General features: G+C 36.4%; 1 protein-coding gene across 1 annotated transcript; it reads left to right on the top strand.

The window, feature by feature from the left end:
* The first annotated feature begins 1,329 nt into the window (after positions 1 to 1,329).
* On the top strand, positions 1,330 to 15,934 carry LOC113077986 (kelch domain-containing protein 8A-like). The gene is given in 7 exon segments (XM_026250245.1): positions 1,330 to 1,630; positions 10,269 to 10,670; positions 11,302 to 11,466; positions 12,049 to 12,153; positions 12,156 to 12,266; positions 15,391 to 15,492; positions 15,580 to 15,934. Coding segments are annotated over 6 exon segments (1,062 nt in total). The 5' UTR covers positions 1,330 to 1,630; positions 10,269 to 10,294; the 3' UTR covers positions 15,783 to 15,934.
* The last annotated feature ends 6,302 nt before the right edge of the window (positions 15,935 to 22,236 follow it).

The following is a 22,236-nucleotide window of genomic DNA, read 5'->3' as shown; positions in this document are numbered from 1 at the left end:
GAATCATTTGAGTCAGTTCGGGAGATCGTAGCGGGTTCGCGAATCATTTGAGTCAGTTCGGGAGTTCGTTCAAAGCGTGTTCGTGAATCATATGAGTAAGTTTGGGGATCGCGAATCACTTGAATCAGTTCGGGGAGTTCGGAGTGGGATCGCGAATCGTTTGAATCAGTTTGGTAGTTCGTAGTGGGTTCGCGAATCATTTGAGTCAGTTCGGGGAAAGCGAATCATTTGAATCAGTTCGGAAGTTCGTAGCGGGTTCGCGAATCATTTGAGTCAGTTCGGGAGTTCAAAGCGGGTTCACGAATCATTTGAGTCAGTTTGGGGATCGCGACTCATTTGAATCAGTTCGGGAGTTCGGAGTGGGATCGCGAATCATTTGAATCAGTTCGGGAATTTGAATGCAGTAATGCAGTAGCTCTTTCTAAGGGTATTTTTTTCAAAATTCTTTTGCACATTTTATTTATGTTCAGTAGTTCTTTCTAGCTCAAGCAAATCCACAAACTAATAAAAGGATTTATATGTTGACTGTTATATGTTGTATATATATATATATATATATATATATGATATATGATATGATATATGATATGATTAAATTGTCAATAAATGACAATCTTTACATCGTTATTTCATATAACTATATAAATATGTATTTTTTAAATGTTTAAATATGAAAACAATCTAATGATGTGCTGGAAATTTGTGGTTTGATATGACAAAATTAAAGTCTATTTTGATGGCTGTGTTCATTTCAGGCAATTCATTTTAGGCAATATTGAACTGAAAAATATCTAATCAATTATGTATTCAATGTTTTGAGTGCACAATTGCATAATTAGTCTAAATTAATTATGTAAATAAAAAAAATTATGTATGCATTTAGCAGACGCTTTTATCCAAAGCGAATTACAGTGCATTCAGGCTAACATTTTTGTACCCTAGGAATCAAACCCACAACCTTGTGCTGCCAATGCAATGCTCTACCACTTGAGCCACAGGAACATACATTACATACATACAGTACATGCATATCTCTTTAGTAAATAGATACAAATCCTCTTCCTATCATTCCATCTCATCTTCTTATGGGCGTGGCCCAATTTGGTTCAAACTCACGCTCTTGAATCGAAAGGGATCTAGTTCTTAAATTAGGAGTTTTCTTTAACTTTTTATGGTGATAACGATAAACAACACAAACCCCAAGAAAAATGATTCCTGCAACTTCTCATTTCATCACAGGGAGCGACATTTGAGTAGACGTGTTACACTGAGATGGCCTTATGTAGGTTATCAGATGCACTGGAGCCCCCTTGAGTATGTCTGAAATTAATGTCAAAATGACGGATATGGTGAAGAGCTGCGATGAATATTTCATGCATGACCCATATGAGGGAAAGAGAGAGGGAGAGAGAGGAGAGAGCGGGAGGTATTGCTGAGAGACGCTGTGCGCGGTTCGGCGGAGCCTGAGCTGCTGATGCTGCTGCTGCTGCTGCTGATGCTGGGAGGCTGACTGACAGACAGAGAGGGAGGGTCTATTCCACGCGAGGATTATTATTGCTCTGCTTCGCGCTTTATCCATAAGGGAAGCACCCGAGGAGAATCGGAAGAAACCGAAGCCCAGACCCGAAAAGTAAGTGATTCATTTCTAAAACGGTGTGCTTTGATGATTTGATGCGATGCATGTATAGCAAGATGATCAGTGTCTTCAACTGTTTACACATGAAAGCATTGAAACATTTGACTCACACTTTATATCGCGGTAATACTGTGTATTTAATGTATATGCATGACAATTCCAACTTTACTATGATTATTTTGTGAAACTGCTTGGTATCCATTCTGTCTGTTTTTCTGCCATTAATACAGCTTAAACTGTATACAGATAATCAAACTTTATTCTGTGGACAACGTGTTATGGTTTTTAAACTTTAGGCTCTTTAGAAAAATGTAGGATAAAAGTTTGAAAAATCTGACGTTGACTTTTACTTTGTTTGAATGTTCCCGTTGTGATTGCGTCATCGTTATATTTGTATACTAAATCGCAATTGGTCTTTTTTCATGCGTTTATTTGCATGAAGCATTTTTTTTTAAATAAATCTAATGTGAATGTTTATTTCTGTGCCACAAATGACAACAAACATAATTGAAAAAAAAATTATTTTGCATACTTATGCGCTATTTTCTGCAATTTTGTAGTATGAATTGTGTAAGTAGTGAATTGACAGTGAAAATTACAAACAGAAAAAGTTAAGTTTAAATTCCTGGATAATGCACTTAATTCAGTTCCATTTATTTGTATAGTGCTTAACACATTTTCACAAAGCAGCTTCACAGAAAATGTTTGTTTCTACATTAATATTAAAGGATTTGTTCATTTCCAGTGTAAAACATTCCTGATAATTTACTCACCCCTGTGTCATCCAAGATGTTCATGTCTTTCTGTATTCAGTCACAAAGACATTAAGGTTTTTGAGGAAAACATTCCAGTATTTTTCTCCATATAACGGACTTTGGACTAATGGTGGCCAATGGGCCGAAGGTCCGAGCTGCAGATTCAGTGCAGCTTCAAAGGGCACATAATCTAGAGAAACAATCTGTCATTTATTTCTTATACATATATATATATTCACCACCAAATGCACATCTTGCACTAGCTCCGCGATGTGCGTCCAAATTCAAGCATGACGCAATCACGTTGGAAAGATCACTCGAGGTTAGCTCTTCATATCTTATCTCATTTTCTCATCCATTTTCGAAATCGTCTGGCATTGTTTTTTGTTTTTTTTTTACATTTTTGGAAAGGGCATTTGACTTTCTTTGCACATTTGCTTTGTAAACACTTGGTCGGTACTTCCACCTAAGTCAAGCGTGACCTTTCCAACATGACTTCAATAATCCGTGAAGTTGAGCTAGTTGCTAGACGAGCATTTGTGGTTAAAATTTTATTGATTCTACGATTACATATTATTCACACAATAACATTTAATCATGTAATCAAAAACTTAATCAATCAGAAAATAAAGTTTGGTAATGTTGCACACTTCATGCACTGTTGCAGCTTTAGTTGCATGTGTACTGGAGAGGAAGAGGCTATTAGTCTCCGATACTAAATGTCAAAATAGCTTTATGAAGTTCATACACTACACAGCTGAGTACTTATTGGATAAGTACATAGAGTATAAGTGCATAGTTTATAATGTATAATTTGAAACACAATTTACAGTATGTTCTAGTCTAAATGCAATACTCAGTTCAGTTGTGTCACTTCACTCCTCTATCATGGCTTCATGGGATAGTAAGTTTCGATTAGATGTGCACTTCAGAATCTCGCCAGAAGCAGTGGGTTATCCTTCTACTGTTTTACCATATAGTCAAGTCAAGTCAAGTCACCTTTATTTATATAGCGCTTTAAACAAAATACATTGCGTCAAAGCAACTGAACAACATTCATTAGGAAAACAGTGAATTCAGTGATGTCATCTCTGTTCAGTTTAAATAGTGTCTGGGCATTTATTTGCAATCAAGTCAACAATATCGCTGTAGATGAAGTGACCCCAACTAAGCAAGCCAGAGGCGACAGCGGGGAAGTAGAGTAGGGAAGTATGCATGATGACTTTCCAACCTGACAGGCCCACCCCAGACTTTTTGTGCTAATGATGTATCTATTAAATAAAGATGTTTTGAAAACGCTAGTAGAATTTTTATATTACTTAATTTGACTTAATGTGTCCTTTTGCTTAATGCTTCTACATTCTACTTTTTTTTTTCTCTCTCTTTGCATACAGTTCATAAAAGATGTGCACAATTATACCAAGAACGTGCATTTGGAAAGTAAATAGGATTCATGTTGATTTTATGTTGTCCATAAGGTAAATTTTGTCAGCATACATAACTGAATAAGATGTTAGTAGGTCAAATGTAAAATATAGCAGTACTAGTACTTTTGCTTAAGATAACTCACCCTTTGGTAAAGATGTCACACCTTCATCCCAGATGAAAAGACTTTAAGTATGGATTGCATCTGCCCACCTTAAAGGTCACAGCCTTTTCGAGCAGTCAGTCAACCTTCTCATTTGAATGCAGCGGATAATTTGTATTAAAGGTTAGCATACTTTGACTCGCAGCTCTCTCGCAGTGCATTTTCAAAAAGGGGAATATTTGCTCTACAAGCTTTCCCCCAAAGGCTCAGACTAGCCAATTTCTGAAGACTGTTTTAGCCTGCTTTAAACAGCGACTGCATAATATCCACCCGCTCCAAATATTAACTGTCTGCAGCAGTGACAGCCTCCCAAGTTTGCCAAGTTGAGCTTCAGTGATTTCTCGCCGTACTGGTGTCTTTAGACACCGCGGGGGAATAGCTGGTCTGCTGATCCGAGGCCTTGGACTCATTCATATTGTGGGAAGGTATTTCCATAGCAATTAGCCATGAGACCTTTTGGTTCTCGCTTTAGAGAAATACATCCCCAGCTCCCAGTTGTAATCTTCTGCCGAATCCTCATTCGGACCAGTCTCATCCGCATTATTATCCCACTGCATTTATATTCAAATGGCACGTCGAAGCCCTTCGTAATTGAATCTAATCCACTCGGTTCGATCAAAGGCCTTTTACAGGAGTCATAGTTTAATTTGTTGAATCAATAGAGCAGCTATGGTTTTGTCCATGGCTGACCTAGATGTTGCTGGGTTTTATTTAGTTTGCTTTTTGGGGAAAGCGTGTTGCAGGGAGTTTCGAATATAAAATCATCAAGGAAAGACTAAACGCATTTTATGTAATCCTCCAGGGAATGGCAACGGAGGAATTGCATTATGCTCTGTATGGTGCGCTCATGCGCTGAATTCAGGGTTGCTATGGAAATGATCGGCTCTGCTACAGTTGACATTGGCCAGACAATGAGCTCTAAGAATTAAGAAAGCAGCAGATGAATAAAGTAGAGGTCAGATATAGTATTCTCCCATTTAGCTCTGTTATATCATGATCCTTTGATTCTATGTGTAGGTAGGAGCTAAATAATATTGCAGGATGAGACATTTCATACCAGGATTTTATTTATGTATATTTGCTGGATATTTTAATGAAAAAGGTTTATATGGTTTATATGGTCTTTTCATTTGGAAAGTGAAAGGACTCACATTATGTAATGTTTGAATTTACTGATTTTTAAAATTGAGGTTTCTATAATATTGCTTTATAACAGTGATGTCATTCTGACAAATTTGTGATGCACTTTCTAAAATAAAGTCAGTGAAAATAGGGCGCAATACTGTGTTTTACCATTTATACCATTTTGATTTTCACAGGTGATTTGAATTACGTATTTTTGAATTTCACATTGAATTGTGTTGTGTTGGGATAAATGAATAATTCTACAAATTATTACAAATGTACTTTACTCTACAAAAGAAATGGTTCTTGTAAGAACTGTTAAGGTTCGTTGAGGAAGGTCAAATGGATCTTCTGTGGCATGGCATCACTTTGAAAACCCCTTCTTGGAATCTTTATTTTTAAGAGTGTAGCAATTTTTCCAACCGCTGACACATTTCTGTCCTGGCACGGTGTGGTATATTGTCAAAACGCTCTGCCTTATTTGCTAATAATTTGATGTGCAAATGTAAATTTAAATGAAGAGAATCCCCTGCAGAAATATAACCTCCCAGGATCATTTTGTTCTGATTAAGAACCGCACTTTTGTGGACTTTAGAGATGGCGCTGTTTGAATTCAAGGAAGCTAATTAAATAGAAGCGATAAACGCTTACCTGCTGGGGCCTTATGGATTCACCGGAGGAGAGAATGACAAGAGGACATTAAATGGATCATTTGCGTAAAGTCTATTGAATCATACTCACAACTAATAGCCAAGGTTTAGGATACAATGAGGCCCAGGATTAAGCCTAAGTTATGTATTGGGGATGGGAGACTAACTAATTAAAAGTTTAAATAGGATCCGCACTGATTGTAAATGACTTCAGTGGGCGCTCGTGGGCCTACTGTTGATCTCAAGCTGTTCGAGCAGTTAATTAACCAAAAGCAGATGAGGTTGCAGAGCAAATCATTACAGATTGCAATTAATGCAATTTGCAAGGGATGCGAAGACTGCGCAATCCCGCTTAGTTAACAAGAGAACGTCAGCTCGGGTCAAAGGGTTAAATCTCCGTGATTTTTGTTTGTTTGTTAATGCATTATTAAAAGTGAAGAAGGCTTCGGCACAGAACCCCAAGTTCCTACATCTTGAGATCGTCTCATTGTTTCTATGGCAACCCATCTCTGCATACTGAGTCAAGGGGGTGGGGAGAGGAAAACGAGACATGAGAAATGTGTCTTTCCTTGAGCTTTCTTTCAAGTTTTTGTCTTCTCTTGGATGAGTCGTAAGACAGCTTGGCCTGTAAATGATGGTGGAGATAGTCGAAACCTCAGGTGAAAGACTGCGATTGGAAAACAAAGGCAGGGGGTTGGACGCAGAGGGAAAAAACCCTTCTCATCTCAGCTCGCCTTTGACAGTCAATTTACATCTGAGAATATCTCCCCAAGTTACAGCTCGCCCAGCTCAGCTTCGTGTCTCTTTGTAAATGTTACCCCTTAATATTTATTTCAATCTGAACCGATCATCTACACTACAAATGCTTTTCATAGAACAATGTTTTTGTAGCTGACTGAGCATCAAACAGCTAACTGGAAACGTCCATTTTTCCACATTGGAAAGGGATTTTATTGTAGATTAGCATGGCCTGTCATTTTTCAGTTCTTCAAAAGGCTGGTTGGCCATGAGAGTTAGACTAGTTAAAAAGCCTTTAGATCCTTATCTATTAATGTGTGTGTTTTTTTTTTTTTTTTTTTATTGTGATGAGTTTACTTTGCCTGTCAACTTCATGTGTTTCGTAAAAAATGTTTTCCAGCTCTGTGGGAAGGGCATAGATTGAACTTTTTCCTATACATTTTATTTATTTATTTATTAAACATAATTTTATACATTTTAAAATAAATGTATACTTTTCATATTTAAAAATAAAAATGTAAAAAGTCTAAAAAAAAATGTTTTATTAATATATATGTACGTATGTATGTATGTTTGTTTTTGGAGGATACTATTTTAAGACTTTTACTCAGCTAAGATGCATTAAATTGGTCATAAATGACAATTAAGATATGTATAATGTTACATTTATTTCAAATAAACTGTTTCTTTTAAACTCAAACGGAAATGTGCCACAGTTTAGACAAAAATACTAAGCAAACAGTGATTTTTAAAAATGGTAAATATTTCTTGAGCAGCAAATCAGCGTATTGATATAGAATGACCATGTGATATTGAAGACTGGAGTGATTATGCTGAAAATTCAGGCATAAATTACATTTCATAATATATTTAAAAAGTTACTTGAAATGTCATCAATATTTCTGTATTTTCGTTCATATAAATGCAGCCTTGGTGACACAAGAGACTATGTTTGGTTCGTAGAGCTTGAGGGATTGGTCATAAATGATGTTTCTCAATCTCAATCTTTCACAAATCGATTGCTACTTATCGTTCATGTTTGATGTTTAATATACTTGAGGAACGGGATTTTGGTTCTGTGAGCACCCTGTGTTGAAAGAAAATGAGAAAGTTTGACAGAGTGATATTCTGAACCTGTGTGAGAGCATGAGAGAAAGACACACTGAAAGATCGGCTCGTTTTAAACTGTGATTGGACTTGATGAAGTGTTCACCCCTCTTAGGGGTCTCTATGTAGTTAACACAATCACTAGAGGCCCAGAGCTCTCAACCTGTAATAACCCAGTTTAATCGTTATTAAAGTACTATCTGATGGCTTGCATTGAGAGCAGAGCAGCCAAACACTTCTAGTTGGTGATCAAGGGACTCATCATTCTCCTGACCGGCTGTAAATGGCATTGAGATGGGAACATTTCTGAATGAAGATCCTGTGTGTCCTGTGGGATTTTCACACTTTCTGATAACTAGAGTTGTAGACTAATTACAGTAGAAGAATTGTACTAACTTTGCCACAGTTTCAGTTATGTGGCAGCAGCTCAAGTGATTTCATAATAATGTAGTTTTACCAGTTCAGTGTGTTCCTGCTTTTTTTAGCAGCACAGAGACACAGCGATGAGCTCCAGTGCTTTCATCCATGTGTGAACATCTTTCATTTGTAGAGCTGGAAAATCTCAATTGAATCAGCTGGTTCGTCCAGTTTTTGCAAATGAATGGTTTTCAAAATGAAAAAAAGTTTCAGGTTTCAAAAATTCAAATATTCTGGTCCCTTTTATTTTAGGTTATGTTGAATACTTCATTTTTGTATGATTATTATTTCATGTCATTATATTTATTACATTAGGTTGTTTTGTAGTTTTTTTGTTTTAGGCTATGTATAGCGTAAAACAATCATGAATAAATAAAAAAATACAGTAAAACCACTATATTGTAAAATATTATTACAATTTAAAATAATTGTTTTCTACTTTCTTTACTATATATATATATATATATATATATATATATATATATATATATATATATATATATATATATATATATTAAATTTAATTAAAAGAAAATTTATGCATTTAGCAGACGCTTTTAACCAAAGCGACTTACAGTACATTCAGGCTATCAATTTTTACCTATCATGTGTTCCCGGGGATATATATATATATATATATATATATATATGATAGAAAATGGTTGCCAGGTATACAAATCAATTAAAAACAGTTAAGATAAGATCTTATATAAATGTCAGTTACTCAGTAGAGTTTACCTACATGTGGAAAGAGGATTTCTTTCGAATTTAGAAGTGTCCTTTCACATTATGAAGCACCGTTGTTGTGTGGATTTAAAAACAACTAGGTTGTTCAGTAATAATTGGATCTGCTTTGAAGCTAATGTGTGGTTTGTTGACATATTTCCAATACTTCTAATTTTCTCCCATCATATTCATTCTTTGGGAAAGTCTTGTGCTCAGCTAGGGTTGTAAATGAAGGTGAGCTGTTGTACGGGAAGCATGGGAACGGTTCCCCGAAGAAAGATAGAGACTGAGGGAGATATAGTGAGATGAAGAGCATGGTTGCCTGGATACTGCTGGATGCTAAGCCGCGGTACAACAGCTCACTTCAAGCTCATTGTGTACACAGCTGAGGAGAGAAGAACAGTTGTGTGAAATTGGCTGCGTCAATTGAATCAAGTGTTGATGCTATTCTGGGCCGTCTTCCATATCTCTGCCTCCACTTGGATGAAAATAGAAAATAAAAAAGTGTTTGCAGAACTTAAGCCGTAGACTTCACAGCCATAAATAACACAAATTGTGTCTTTCTGCATGTTTGCTGGGATACATATCTGTGAGACTTTTCTTGGTCAAAGTCTTTGATATGCATTAGCTTCCTGTAATTAGTTCCCATGTATTATTTGTCTTAATATGATTACAGATTATTGTTTGTTTTCAGCAGATACTTTATCTGTTTCACTCTCAACTGATACTAAGTGTACAATGTATGTTAAAGTCAAAATGAAATAAAAATGTAATTACTTTCTTATGTGCACTATTTATTCATTAAAGAAGGTTTGTCTTTGTAAACCTTTAGCAATTGGCGCTGCCCCTGAAACAATTCAGTTTACACACACACACATACACACATACATATATATATACACCAAAAAAATTATATTTAGCTTTTTTCTGTTTTAGTAAATTTAGTATACTTCAAAGCAAACAAATTCGAGAGTTAGTTTACAATAACAACACTTTTGGCCGTTTAATCTGTTATGTTGCTAGTTTATTCTGTATTTTATTCAGTAAAATTATATTTGAAAAATTGAGCATATAACAGCAAACTTGCACATTTTTTGAAGGAAAGCATTTGACTGTTATCTGATTCATCTAATACTTTTTGCCCAGTTTGCCCTATAGCAATTTCTGAGAGTGATAGCTAAGAATACACAACAATCAAAATATCAAAAATAAATAACTACTCAAATATTCAGGCTAAATGCATGTGGAAGATACAGATGGAACAGACTGGCAAAGTGAGAAAGTGATGCCTCACATATATTCGGAGATGTAATGAGATGAGTCAAGTATAATATTGCACTAATTGTAGGCAGCAGCTTGAGAATATATGGACAATGCAAATGTTGTAATCACTGTACACATTGTCATAACTGCTGTATGAATTGCACACAGTGGATAAAGCAGTGACTACTAAACATCAAAGCTATTGTAGATGTGGGCTGAATGTAGAGTTGGCCGTGTAAACTGCTTCCTCTGATGCTTTACAGGAGCTGTTGTGAGGGACCACAGGGTGATGACGGTGCCCTCGGCCCATGAGTTTCATTGGCAGAGCCTGGCGTGTCTTTCCAGTGGCCGCGTGTATCACTCATTGGCTGATGTCGGGGGGCAGCTGTATACGGTGGGGGGTTGCGATGCCTCGGGTCGACCCACCAGCGCTCTTGATCTCTACTCCCCTGAGGTGGACCGCTGGCTCAGTCTTCCTCCGATGCCCACGCCGAGAGCCGGTGCGGCGGTGGCTGTCTTAGGTAAGCAGCTGCTGGTGGTCGGGGGAATGGGGAAGGACCAGCGCCCCCTGAAGGCCGTGGAGGTATACAACACAGAAGAAGGCAAGTGGAGGAAGAGGTGCTCACTCAGAGAGGCATCCATGGGGCTTTCTGTCACTGTTAAAGGTAGAAAACCTTCTTTTATAATCCATTCTATACTCAGTATAAATTTGATGCATTTGTATATTACCTATACAATAATTTGTATATGTAAGTATATTAAATATACTATATATAAAATATATTTAACAATATATTTAACAGCTGTGTTCATGTAAATCAAAAAATAAAATCACTTTATATATGTATAAAATGTAAATTGTGCAAAATAAAGACAATTAAATACTAACAGTATGAATTATTTGAATAGTGGAAAGTCTCTATATTTCAGGTGGATGAGAAAGAACTGAAAACATTAAAAAAATCTGATGAAATATTATGAAGATAAATCTTAATATTATAATAATACATATTAAATGTTGTATATACACTACAAGTCAAAGGTTTGGAATAATTAGGATTTCTGTCCAAGTAAATTGATGGAAAATAATAATTGATGAAAAATACAGTAAAAACAGTTATATTGTGTATTATTATTAAAATTCTCTATTTAAATATAACTTAAATTGTAATTTATTCCTGTGCTGGCAAAATGAACATAACTGCATACAGGACTTCTTTAAAAAAAAAATTACACTTTGAAGAGTTCTTTGTTCAAAATAAAGACCATCATTTGACTCTCTTCACCTCTGTTCAGACGGCAGAGCTCTTGCTGTTGGGGGTATGGGAGCAGACCTCCTGCCTAGAAGTGTTCTCCAGCAGTACGACCTTCGCAAGGACATGTGGGCGCTCCTTCCACCCATGCCCACCCCGCGCTACCATACCAGCATCTGCCTACTGGGCTCCAAAATCTACGTGGCAGGTTTGCTGAGCAGAGAGAGTCCTTGTGTATCTGTAATCTCCTTGTGCATGAAATACTTTCTGTGTATGTGTGTTCCTGACCTTGCTGTACTTTTGGGGACACAATTGCTGAAAAAAAGTCCCATGAAATTAGCTAAATCTGAAAAAATAATAAATAACAGGGTTTCTGCAGGTCTTTAACAGGTTTTCAGAAGTCTTAATTGACCATTTTACAAATTAAGGCTTTAAAACAGTCTTAAATTGGAGCAGAAAGTCTTAAAGTTGATTAAAGAATCTCACTCTGCATTTTCGTCTTGTTTTTCAGTACAGAAATCTACATCAGTTAATTAAAATGCATTTACTTGAGAAAATGAAGATATTAGGTCTTGTTTTCTGAGAAACTGAACTAAATTATGTGAGTTTATACTTCAAACAAATATCTGCCAATTGAGTAAAAGAACTTGTATTCCCTTTGGCTTTTTTATTTTTTAAATCACTGGCAGATGTTTGTTTTTGTTTTAATGTAGAATTAGCAACTATATATAAAATGTGGTGCTTCCCATGCAAAAATGCCCAATCATCATCAATATCTCTTTTTCATCAGGAGGACGTCAGTGTAAGCGTTTGGTGAAGGCGTTTGAAGTCTTTGACATGGAAAGCCGCACCTGGTCCTCTCTACCCAGCCTGCCCTGCAAGAGATCTTATTCTGGGTCTTATGGGACAGTGCAGGACATCTCTGCTGGTTAGGAGGGCTCAGACAAGGAGGACTACACCAAAGTTCAAAGTTTACCAAGAATGTTAACATCTTTGATACCAACCAAGGTAAATTAGCTAGACACACCAACAGTATGAAAGCACATCTCTCCTATTTACATCCAAATTGCAATACATTTACATAAAAAAGGACCCCTTTAAACTGAAGCGATAAGATGCTTAAATTGTCTGTCTTCAAGCAGGTTTGGGGCTAGTAATATTTTATTTTAAGAAATATTTTTATTCAGCAGCGATGAATTAAATTGATCAAAAGTAAGAGTAAAGACATTTATAATGTGATAAAAGTTTTCTATTTCAAACAATTGCTATTCCTTCGAGCTTTATATTCATCAAAGAACCTGAAAACAAATGCAGCACATTTTCCAGAAAAATATTAAGCAGCACAACTGTTTTCATCATTGATAATAATACGAATTGTTTCTTGAGTAGCAAATCAGCATATTAGAATGATTTATGAAGGATCTTGTGACACTGAAGACTGGAGTAATGATGCTGAAAATTCAGCTTTGCATCACAGGAATAAATTACTTCAATGCATTGCAAAAACAGACTTAGTGCTGAAACTCTGTGAATACTGTAACCTGTGAATATAGGCATCAAATTAAATAAGCACTGCTTGTGCATGTGGCACGAAACAATTCTTAGTTTTAATCTGTGATATCTACAAGAAAAATAATTTTAGCTGTTGAATGCGTATCAGCAAAAATGTTTCAACGCACAAATATAATAGCAATCTCTGTAACTGTTCCTTTTTTTATTCGATTTTTCTATCTTTCTCGGATTAACCCAAAAAAGGGGACCGAAAGATACAAGGTGTGACAAAACGTCAGACCCCAGCTGAAATGAGTTATTGATTTCTCTTCCAGCTTCTCACGCTTTTTCTTCCACTACATCGTTTCCGCTCAAATCTGATCTTTTCTAATCAGATTCAGCAGATGGGAAAATGCGACTTTTTTTGGCCCCAAGGGCGATAAGAAAAGTTCCTATCGTAAGTGGGCAGCGAGGAGGTCATCTTGAGCAACTGAACTGTGCACACTGCCGTATGAATCATTTCTCTCTTTTTTAATTATTAGTCAGTCAACAGGTGCATGAGCCGCCGTTCACAGAGCAGCACGAGGGATTAAGCCTCGCTATCTAATTTCCTTCTGCCCGAATCTGCCACCGGCAATAAAAGCCCTCGCGTACAAGACTCCCAATCTAATATAACTAGGCGATAAGATCGTGGGATAGGAGGGGGGTGTTAAATGATGCTATTCAGAAACACATTGTCATCCCTTATCCATAGCTCATCCAGATAGATAGTTGAGCCCATCTGCTCTTTTGTCTTAATGCGAGCTGCTGCAGAGAGGGTTATATACACCAAGAAAATCCCAGTTAGTAGGAAAGATGGATGTGTTCTTTATTAAAGATCCATCTTGACACTGTGTACTTGCTAATTGATCAGCGTTAGACCCAGAACAGCATGCTTTCATAACTTCAGGCCAAATGAAACAGACCCCACCACCAGTTTGAAGGGAATATGATTTTGCATCTGAAAAAAGGCGTACTTGGCATTAGAAAAAGCAAAAGGGCATCAGCGATCAGCAGAAAAAGCATCAGTTTTTCGGCCAACATAAGAGCGAGCATTGCCCACCAAGGCCCAGAGTCAATATCCTGTCAAGTTCATTGCTTATTCATGTCAGACACTTTGATCCAGATCTAAATTGCAAAATTTGCCAGCAAAATATCAATAAATTATATAACTAAAATCACCAGAGAAAAACAAATTCACAAAACAAAGCCTTGTTGTCCACTGACTACATATAGGCTGCTACCTTTTTAAAGCAGCTTCTAAATATTGCATAAGGCCTTTGAATACCATAAAGTCAACATTGCTGTTCATTTTGGCCAAGAACTACACACTTAGACCAGAAGAGATCACCTGACTGACATGTAAAGCAAACAAACAGAGTTTGTGAACTTTACATTTACATTAGATAATGTTTTTAAAAGCAATGTCAGCATGATGCTAAATGATATTTAAAAAATATTTATTCCTGTATTAAAAACTGAACACACCCACACACATATATGTATATATTCTTTTAAAGCAAAGCTGAATTTCCATCAGCCAATGATTTCTCAAGACTGGAGTATAATGACTGATGAAAACTGAGTTTTGCCATCACAGGAATAAATTACATTTTAAAATATATTCAATGTATTCAAATGTTATGTTTTAAACTGCAATATTTCACAGTATTACAGTTTTTAATTAAATAAATGCAGCCTTAATGAGCAGAAGAGACTTATTTAAAGAAACATTAAACATTATTACTAACTGTAATAATAATAATAAAAAGAAAATGCATATTAGGGTTGCCTGATCTGAAAAATGCCTGCAATGGAAAAGAACATGTTGTGTTAATCCTCCATTTTGATATGGTTTTGATCTGTTATAGATACATAAGTGCTGTGAGCATCTGCACGTGTCTTTGCAATCAAAACCTCATCACATTTTTCAACAGTATTTCAACAAGCATGACAGAAGGAGCTGCCATCTCTCAAACAACCATCATTATTTAATGCCGTTTGTGTGTAGCTGGCTGTGATTGTGCTTTTTGGCCAATTAGGTTGACTGAGAAATGTAAATAATGTGCCACATTAACGTTCTGTGAAACACAGAAAGCTGCACAGCTCCAACTTCCTTTTCAAAGCAATTAAAGTGTTCTAGCTCAGTAAGTTTTTTTTTTTTTTTTTTTTTTTGGAGGAAAAGGCCCTTGCATTTATTACAGCAAGCCACTGGCTTAGTTTTTAGACAGATATTAGGTCCTGCAAATGGAAAACTGTCTGTCAGCTCGCAGGCTCTAATCTGCAGGAAAGTCCTTTATTTTATTATTTTTAGGAAAACCTGTCAAACAAAACCAATAAATCACATATTAGCCAGTTAATTTTCTTACACTCATTGCATTAATCTGATTTATTGTGTCAGATTTTATATCACACGGTGTTAATGTTGAATAGATTTATTCAAAGATAAAATAGTCTCTTGCATCCCATTTTAATGTACAAACTATATGTCAGCCATTGTTAAAATGACATCTTTTAAATTGCTGCTATTGGTGGAGAAATTACATACTTCAACTTTAGCATTTTATTATTGTTATTTGTTTGTGCCCATTTTGATTCATAGGAACTTGGTTAAAATCGGAGGACACTGTACCCTTGAAGACCAAGCGAGCAGACTTTGCCGCAGCCATAGTGCGAGGCAGAATGATCGTGGCGGGAGGTCTAGGTACTGAAGTTGCATCATGATATATTTATCTACTGCACAGTTGCTGTCACAGTTGGTGTCATCCAAACATCTGCTCTCTTCATACAGGCCATCAGCCATCAGTGCTGGACACTGTTGAAGCCTTCCATCCCGAAAAAAGGAAATGGGAGATGCTGTCGCCTATGGCCTCGCCGCGTTGCTCTGCCACCAGCATCGTGATCCGTGATCGCTTACTGGTAGTAGGAGGCGTCAATCAAGTCCCAAGCTCTGCCCACGAGATTCTATATGTAAAAGAGGAGGAGATTCTTTAACCATAAAACTTTAGGTTCACACATCAGAAAAAGTTGCCTTCCGTGATCAAGTAAAACACAAATTTTCACATTAAAGGCTGCGGTCACGTTTAGCATTGCTTTGAGTTTTCACATGAGAGGCAAAAACATTCTCAATTCAGTTGTCTCTTTCAGTTGGTCATGCAATTTTTTAGCCATGCTGAGCAATACAAATCTGCTTGGTTTGAAAGTGATTCTGTTTGAGCTGTGCGTCATATCTACGCTATTAACAATGGACCTTTTTTTTTTTGGCAAAATTTTGCAGAGAAAAAAATCCAGATCTGCACAACGGGGACTTTTGCATGAGAGTGAAAAATTTTCCAGCACAGTTTTTCCTCTTATTTAAACAAATTCGCCAAGCCGACCAACAGAAAACTGCTTGGTTTCGTGTGGCGAATTCTTGTTGTGACCAACCTGAATATGAGCGTAAACTGAGTGAGGAACTTTATCGTAACCAAGCAGCTTTCTGTTGGTCAGCTTGGTGAATTCACATGACCAACTTGAACAGCGAAAATGCTGCAATGACAGTAGATTAGCGGAAACTGAAGAATGACTGTAGAAGACAACGTTTACAGAGATGCCTACTATATTGTCCCTTGTGGCATTTCTAACATATTTCATACAGTGATAGATAAAATCACTTACATAATCTACTTATGTAGATAATGTTTTGAACTTAATTCCCAAGTGTCTAAGGAAGGCAGTTCATGCCCAAAATTAAATACAGTGTTGACTTTATGATATTCAAAGACCTTATGCAGTCTTTGCTCATTCACATTGGTCACACAAATTCGTCAAGCTGACTAACGAAAGCTGCATGATTCATGTGGTGAATTCTCATGACCACACGGGGAACTTTATTATAACCAAGCAGCATTCTGTTGCTCAGCTCGGTGAATTCATGTGACCAACTTGAACAGCAGCGAAATCTACGCAGGGAACTCATGCGAATCTCCCAGACACACGGACTGGATTTCGCCCGCAAAATTTTGCTAATGTGACCACATCTTAAAGTCTGAAATACACTCTACAGTATGCAAAAGTGAGTGCATTGCAAATGCAATAAGGGAGGCTGTAGTTTCCTTCAAACATCTGTCTTAAACCGAATTCAGGTAGCTAGCTACAAAAATGTGAACAGTTTAAATGTAAAACGTGTCATTTTTTGCACCCCAGTGCAAGGTTTTCTTCAGACTGTTGCTCCGCCATGACAGTAGTTTAGCTGAAACAGAGCAATGACAGTAGAAGACAATGTTTACATTTATTGCCTACTATAGTGCCCCTTGTGGCAATGCTGACATATTTCATAATGTGTTGATGCATGAAATCAAACTAGAGCTGCTGTTTATGTACTTATGTAGAGTATGTTTTGGGCTTAATGTCAGTACAACAAGGTTTATGAATGCTAGACTGTTCAAATAAATAAGCTACATTATGTGACGAGGAATAACTAAAGCACATAGTATGAAACAAAATGTATTTTAGTTCCACAAAGCTTGCTGTAAATGCCATTAATACAAAATGTACAGCAATGACAATCTGCCTTTTAAAGCCAACAGCACCAAACACCCACTGAATGATCTAAGCCAACAACATATTCACAAACACAGCTTCAGAAACACAATAAATAAGTGTTTGAAATAGATGCAGATTTAGCAGTCTCCCTATAATAGTATATTGAGATATTTTAGGGTATTTACAGGGTTGCTAAGTAATCTACTGCTGTTTTTAGCATGATCATTTAGTAATACAGCAGGTCTTATTAATGAAGTGAAGTTTTAGGATATTAATTGTGCATACCTCACTGCATTATTTGTGTAGGAGGTGTTGTGTGAACAGATTTTGTTGGTTCGTATGGTGAATATTGATTATTTTTCACTCATTCTGGTCAGTTTCATCCTTGTCAAATGTAACTTGCACTGCTGTAGCACATAATACATGCAATCCTTTTCTAAATGTTTACAGGGTCTTCAGCGATTTACAGTAGCATCAAGTATTTTGTCTTTAAAAAAAAAACTCTGAAATCAGTAATTGGGAGTTTTGTGGATTTTTTTTTAAAGACAAGCCTTTCACAATGGCCTACCCATCTAACTTTTTCAATAGGAAATACCCCAAAACAAGACTTAAAAACTCCACTCTACGCAGGATTTCATGGGGTTTTTAATAATAAGATACTGAGTGTGTTTACATGCACAATTCAGCTCGTTCTCAAATCCCAGGAATGCAAGAAACACTTACATGAGATTTTAAACTATTTTTTAACATAGTATGCACACACGAAATAAACCGCCAGGATTGTGGCTTCAGAAGTTTATGAGCTGATAAAAGAAAACCTCTTGTGTGTTCTACATGACCTTATTAAACATAATCAGAGTAAGACCGTGCAAGTAAACACACTCATTGTCAGTACAGAGTTCAGAAATGCAGTATTTTGAATAGAAATAAAGTTGAATGTCATCATAGCTATGGCCAACATCATTAAATGGTGTTTACTCTTTTCTATTCTGATGTTTTCACTTGGCCATTTGCTCTCATTTTGTTAGGATAATGTGTCTTGGATGCACATAGCAATAAAATGAAGCACTGTAATAAATGGTTTTCTACAATGCTTGTATGTTTGTGGTTTTGCCATTAAATTAACATTATATCCTGCTCCAGTCTTTTTGCTTCCAAATTTCTCAGTTCAAATGATCTTCATTACTTTTATCTGGGAGGCGGTTGATTTTCTTTTCCCTTTATATTTAGTAATGTCAAATAGCAACTCACTTACTCGAGACTTGGGCAGGATGGTGGTTGACACAGAATGAGGAGCGACTCTAACTGAGTGGACTCCTGGTCTGGGGTTTATTTGTCTCTATTGATTTCTCTCACCTCTGCAGAGGAGAAATGTGTCTCGCGGTCCTGTCGGTCCTGTCCTCTCAGACCTGCTGAAGCACACTGCAGAGATGCAGTTAAAAAATGCTGCAGTGGTTCTACACAAAATGAGGCTAGTGCTGATGTTTTACTTTGTTAAAGAGTGCTTTGAGGACTCTTGGCCTGATTTTTCAGGAAGTAGTAAAGCAGTCATGGCTGTTAGTTTAAACAGGTATAACTTTAACAAATGCAAGTATGCTAAAGATTTCATAATTATCTGTGGATGAGAAATGAGATGATAAGATCAATACAGTACAAACATACATAGGCCTGTTTTAACTTGCATGCTAAAATGCTAGGTGTAAGAGAGAGAAAAAACACATCTTAAATATCATTAAAAAAATAACAATAATATTATAAATATAGTTTGACATTTGTATTTGTCCATCCATTGGCTGGCTGCGGCGCTGTCCGATTCATGAATCATTCATTTGAGTCGATTCTTTAATGATTTGGTCGAACCAATTTGTGTGCAAATTAATGATGGGTCGGTCGAAAGGTCGGATCATTTTAATCACATGATCTTAACATTTCTTTAACAACAAAAAAAAAACAGCAACAACTAATAATTATTCATGTAATTTCTTCAATTTAAACAGCATATTTTCAATACCAGAATTCCCTTAGCTCGTCCACATAAAAATCTTTGATCATATTCCAAACAGAAAATCATTAGCCTATAATAGGCCTACAGCCAAAGATATAAAATAATTACTCTGCCTGTCGAGTATCTAGTCGTTCATTACGTGACAACTGCACAACGAATCATTCATGGATAATATTAAAGTATGGTTAGACTGGGAGTAAAAATGTTAAGTATTTGCTTATTGAATCTAGTGCTGGTGTGTCAAATGGAGCTTTGCATTTTTTAAGTTGATTTTCCTCGAAGTCTTCATTGGAAATGTTGGAACGATTGCTGGTGATGGTGACCAAACAAAGCAAGAATGTTTATCTGACACAAAACACGAGAGATTCAGGAACACATAAACCTGTTGATCCCGTTTAAATCAGCTTGACCAGCAGGTGTTTACCTGGTGGTTTCGACTAGCTGTTTTACCCGCCTTGTCTAGTTGAAAAGTTCCTGAAACCTTTCTAAAAGTCGAGACCAGCCCTACCGTGCTGGAAAACCAGCTAAGACCAGTGTAGGTTTATTGCTTGTGCGCCTTTTGTTTTATTTTAGAAGGTAGTGAACACATTAAGCGATGGAAAGAATCAATGAATTTACACCGGTTCATTGGATCGAACCGTCCTGAGCGATTCACTCAAATGAACCGAACTGTTAACGCTAGTGACTGGTTGGTAAGGCTGCACTTATACTGTTTACCACTTGGTGACACTGTTAATCAGTTCATGTATGCTTAAAGTCACTGAATAGTCTTGTCATACTAAGCCTACTACAAATACCCATTTTGTTTGGCTTTGTATTTCCTAATGGGTTAAAGTTATGACATAATCTCTAGAAGGTCAAGGAATAACAGGAACATCCGGAATTCTGCATTGCATTAGATTTTATAAGCAAACTTGCATTATTCTTTAACAGACACATGCTTTTTTTGTCTTAAGGAGAAATAAATCTCTACATTCATATGTGAATAACTTTCTATTTTGGACATGAAGGCACCCTGAGGCAACAGAAGGTGAAATGTTCTGGGGCTGAAGTACCTTTTTAAGATGTGATACATGCAGTCAGGCTACTCTGTAACCAATCCTTCCTGTGCGAGGTGCCTCCTGCAGCTTCATCAACCCGGTCAGTATTCTGATCACGTGACCTCGGCAAGCTCAGCACCACCGGGTGACCGTCTGGGGCGACTTTTTCACCCCAGTGGAGAATTTTCCACATTAGTTGTGTTAAGCTATCTGCAGCACGGCTCTGAATGTATTAAAGCAGAGCTTTAATGATGTTTAGGTGCAAGAACAATGGGGTAAAATTTAGCAAAGTCTGTCTAAAGTGGAAAATGCTTACACTCTGCTTTAAACTAGCATGCTTATGACTCAGAATGGGGGAAGAAAATTATAAAATTTTCTGCTATTTCAGAGAACATGATTGCAACAAGCAGGGTTTGAAATAATGTTCTATTTAATAACAAATCGAGCAGTCTTATATAACACAGTTTTCAGTCCTCACATTGAAACAAATAGAACGCATGCGGCTACATGCTGAAGCTCAGTAAAGTAACATAATGGGATTTGTGAGCTTGAATCAGATGTGTAACTCTTGCTGAGTTTGGAGGTGGAAAGAGTAGCAGGAAAAAAAATTCAAGGGAATGTCTTTATCTAGCTAGGTGTTTGTCATAATCATCACGATGCGGGGCTAAATCTGTGAGTTGTAACCACCTGGGATTATCTTTAAATCTGGACAGATTTGAGAGTTTGTGTTTGAAAATGGAATATAGTATTATCATTAGCGGTGCTTGCTATAGGGTTACGCATTTGAAGTTTGTATTAAACTCTGCACCTCATGAAGTATAATGCTTCAGATTGAATGGATGCTTGACGTGTCCTGTTACTTTACTAAATCATGGGACATATCATTTAAGTTTGGCAGATGGTAAAATGGGGAAAAAATGCACTAAATTACATTGCAGGATAGACACAAACCATCACATACTGTAGCAATCACTCAGAACACCCTAGAAGTCACATATCATGCTTAAGATAACTACTAAACAACCACCTGGCATTTTTTTCTTTGTGTGTGTGCGCGCATGTGTTTAATAATTAAAATATGACATTTAATATTTATTTACTTAATGTATTTAATATATGATACTTTACACAAACAGAGGTGTGAGATATTTCTCTCATATTATCTTTTTTGTTTAAATAATATCTGTATGTTGTTTATTTTAATTTTGTACATAAAAATACACATACAAGCATGTATATATTTTAGAAATATATGTTGTTTATATGTGAAACATATTTATTTATGATATTTTAATATTTTATGAATATATAAATATTTTCAAAATATATACTGTATTTGTGTGTATTCATATACATAATAAATATACACAGAACACACATATTATGCAAATAAAAACTTTTATTTGATATGCGATTTATTGTTTAACAGCACTAATATATATATATATATATAAAACATACATATTAACCTAGTGAAAACGTCAGATGTACCTTTTGTCATGCTGATAAATTTGGAGTTTAAGGACATTTCTATTTGCGTAGCCTACACACTGAGGTAGATCTTTGTCGGCTGGGTAATGACCGAGGGTTTCATTCATGCTGACATTGTTCTTAGACTGAACTTGATGACCGCAAGGTGACCATGCGTAACCTCAAATTGCTCAAATGTAAAATTAAACATGACACTTCTTCAAAACTAGACTAGAGCCAATAGGAACCATATGGTAATTTACCAGAATGATTATTCCAAATGGTGAAATATATATATATTTTTTTTTCATGTGGTATTTGAAGGTAAACAAGGTCAGGATGTATGTTTCTGGACATGTGTAGTAAGACACAGAGGTCCTCACGATCAGATAATACCAGCAGAAATATG

Source organism: Carassius auratus, unplaced genomic scaffold (genome assembly GCF_003368295.1).
Source record: "Carassius auratus strain Wakin unplaced genomic scaffold, ASM336829v1 scaf_tig00023713, whole genome shotgun sequence".
Taxonomy (NCBI): domain Eukaryota; kingdom Metazoa; phylum Chordata; class Actinopteri; order Cypriniformes; family Cyprinidae; genus Carassius; species Carassius auratus.
This window is presented reverse-complemented; position numbering and strand designations above follow the sequence as displayed.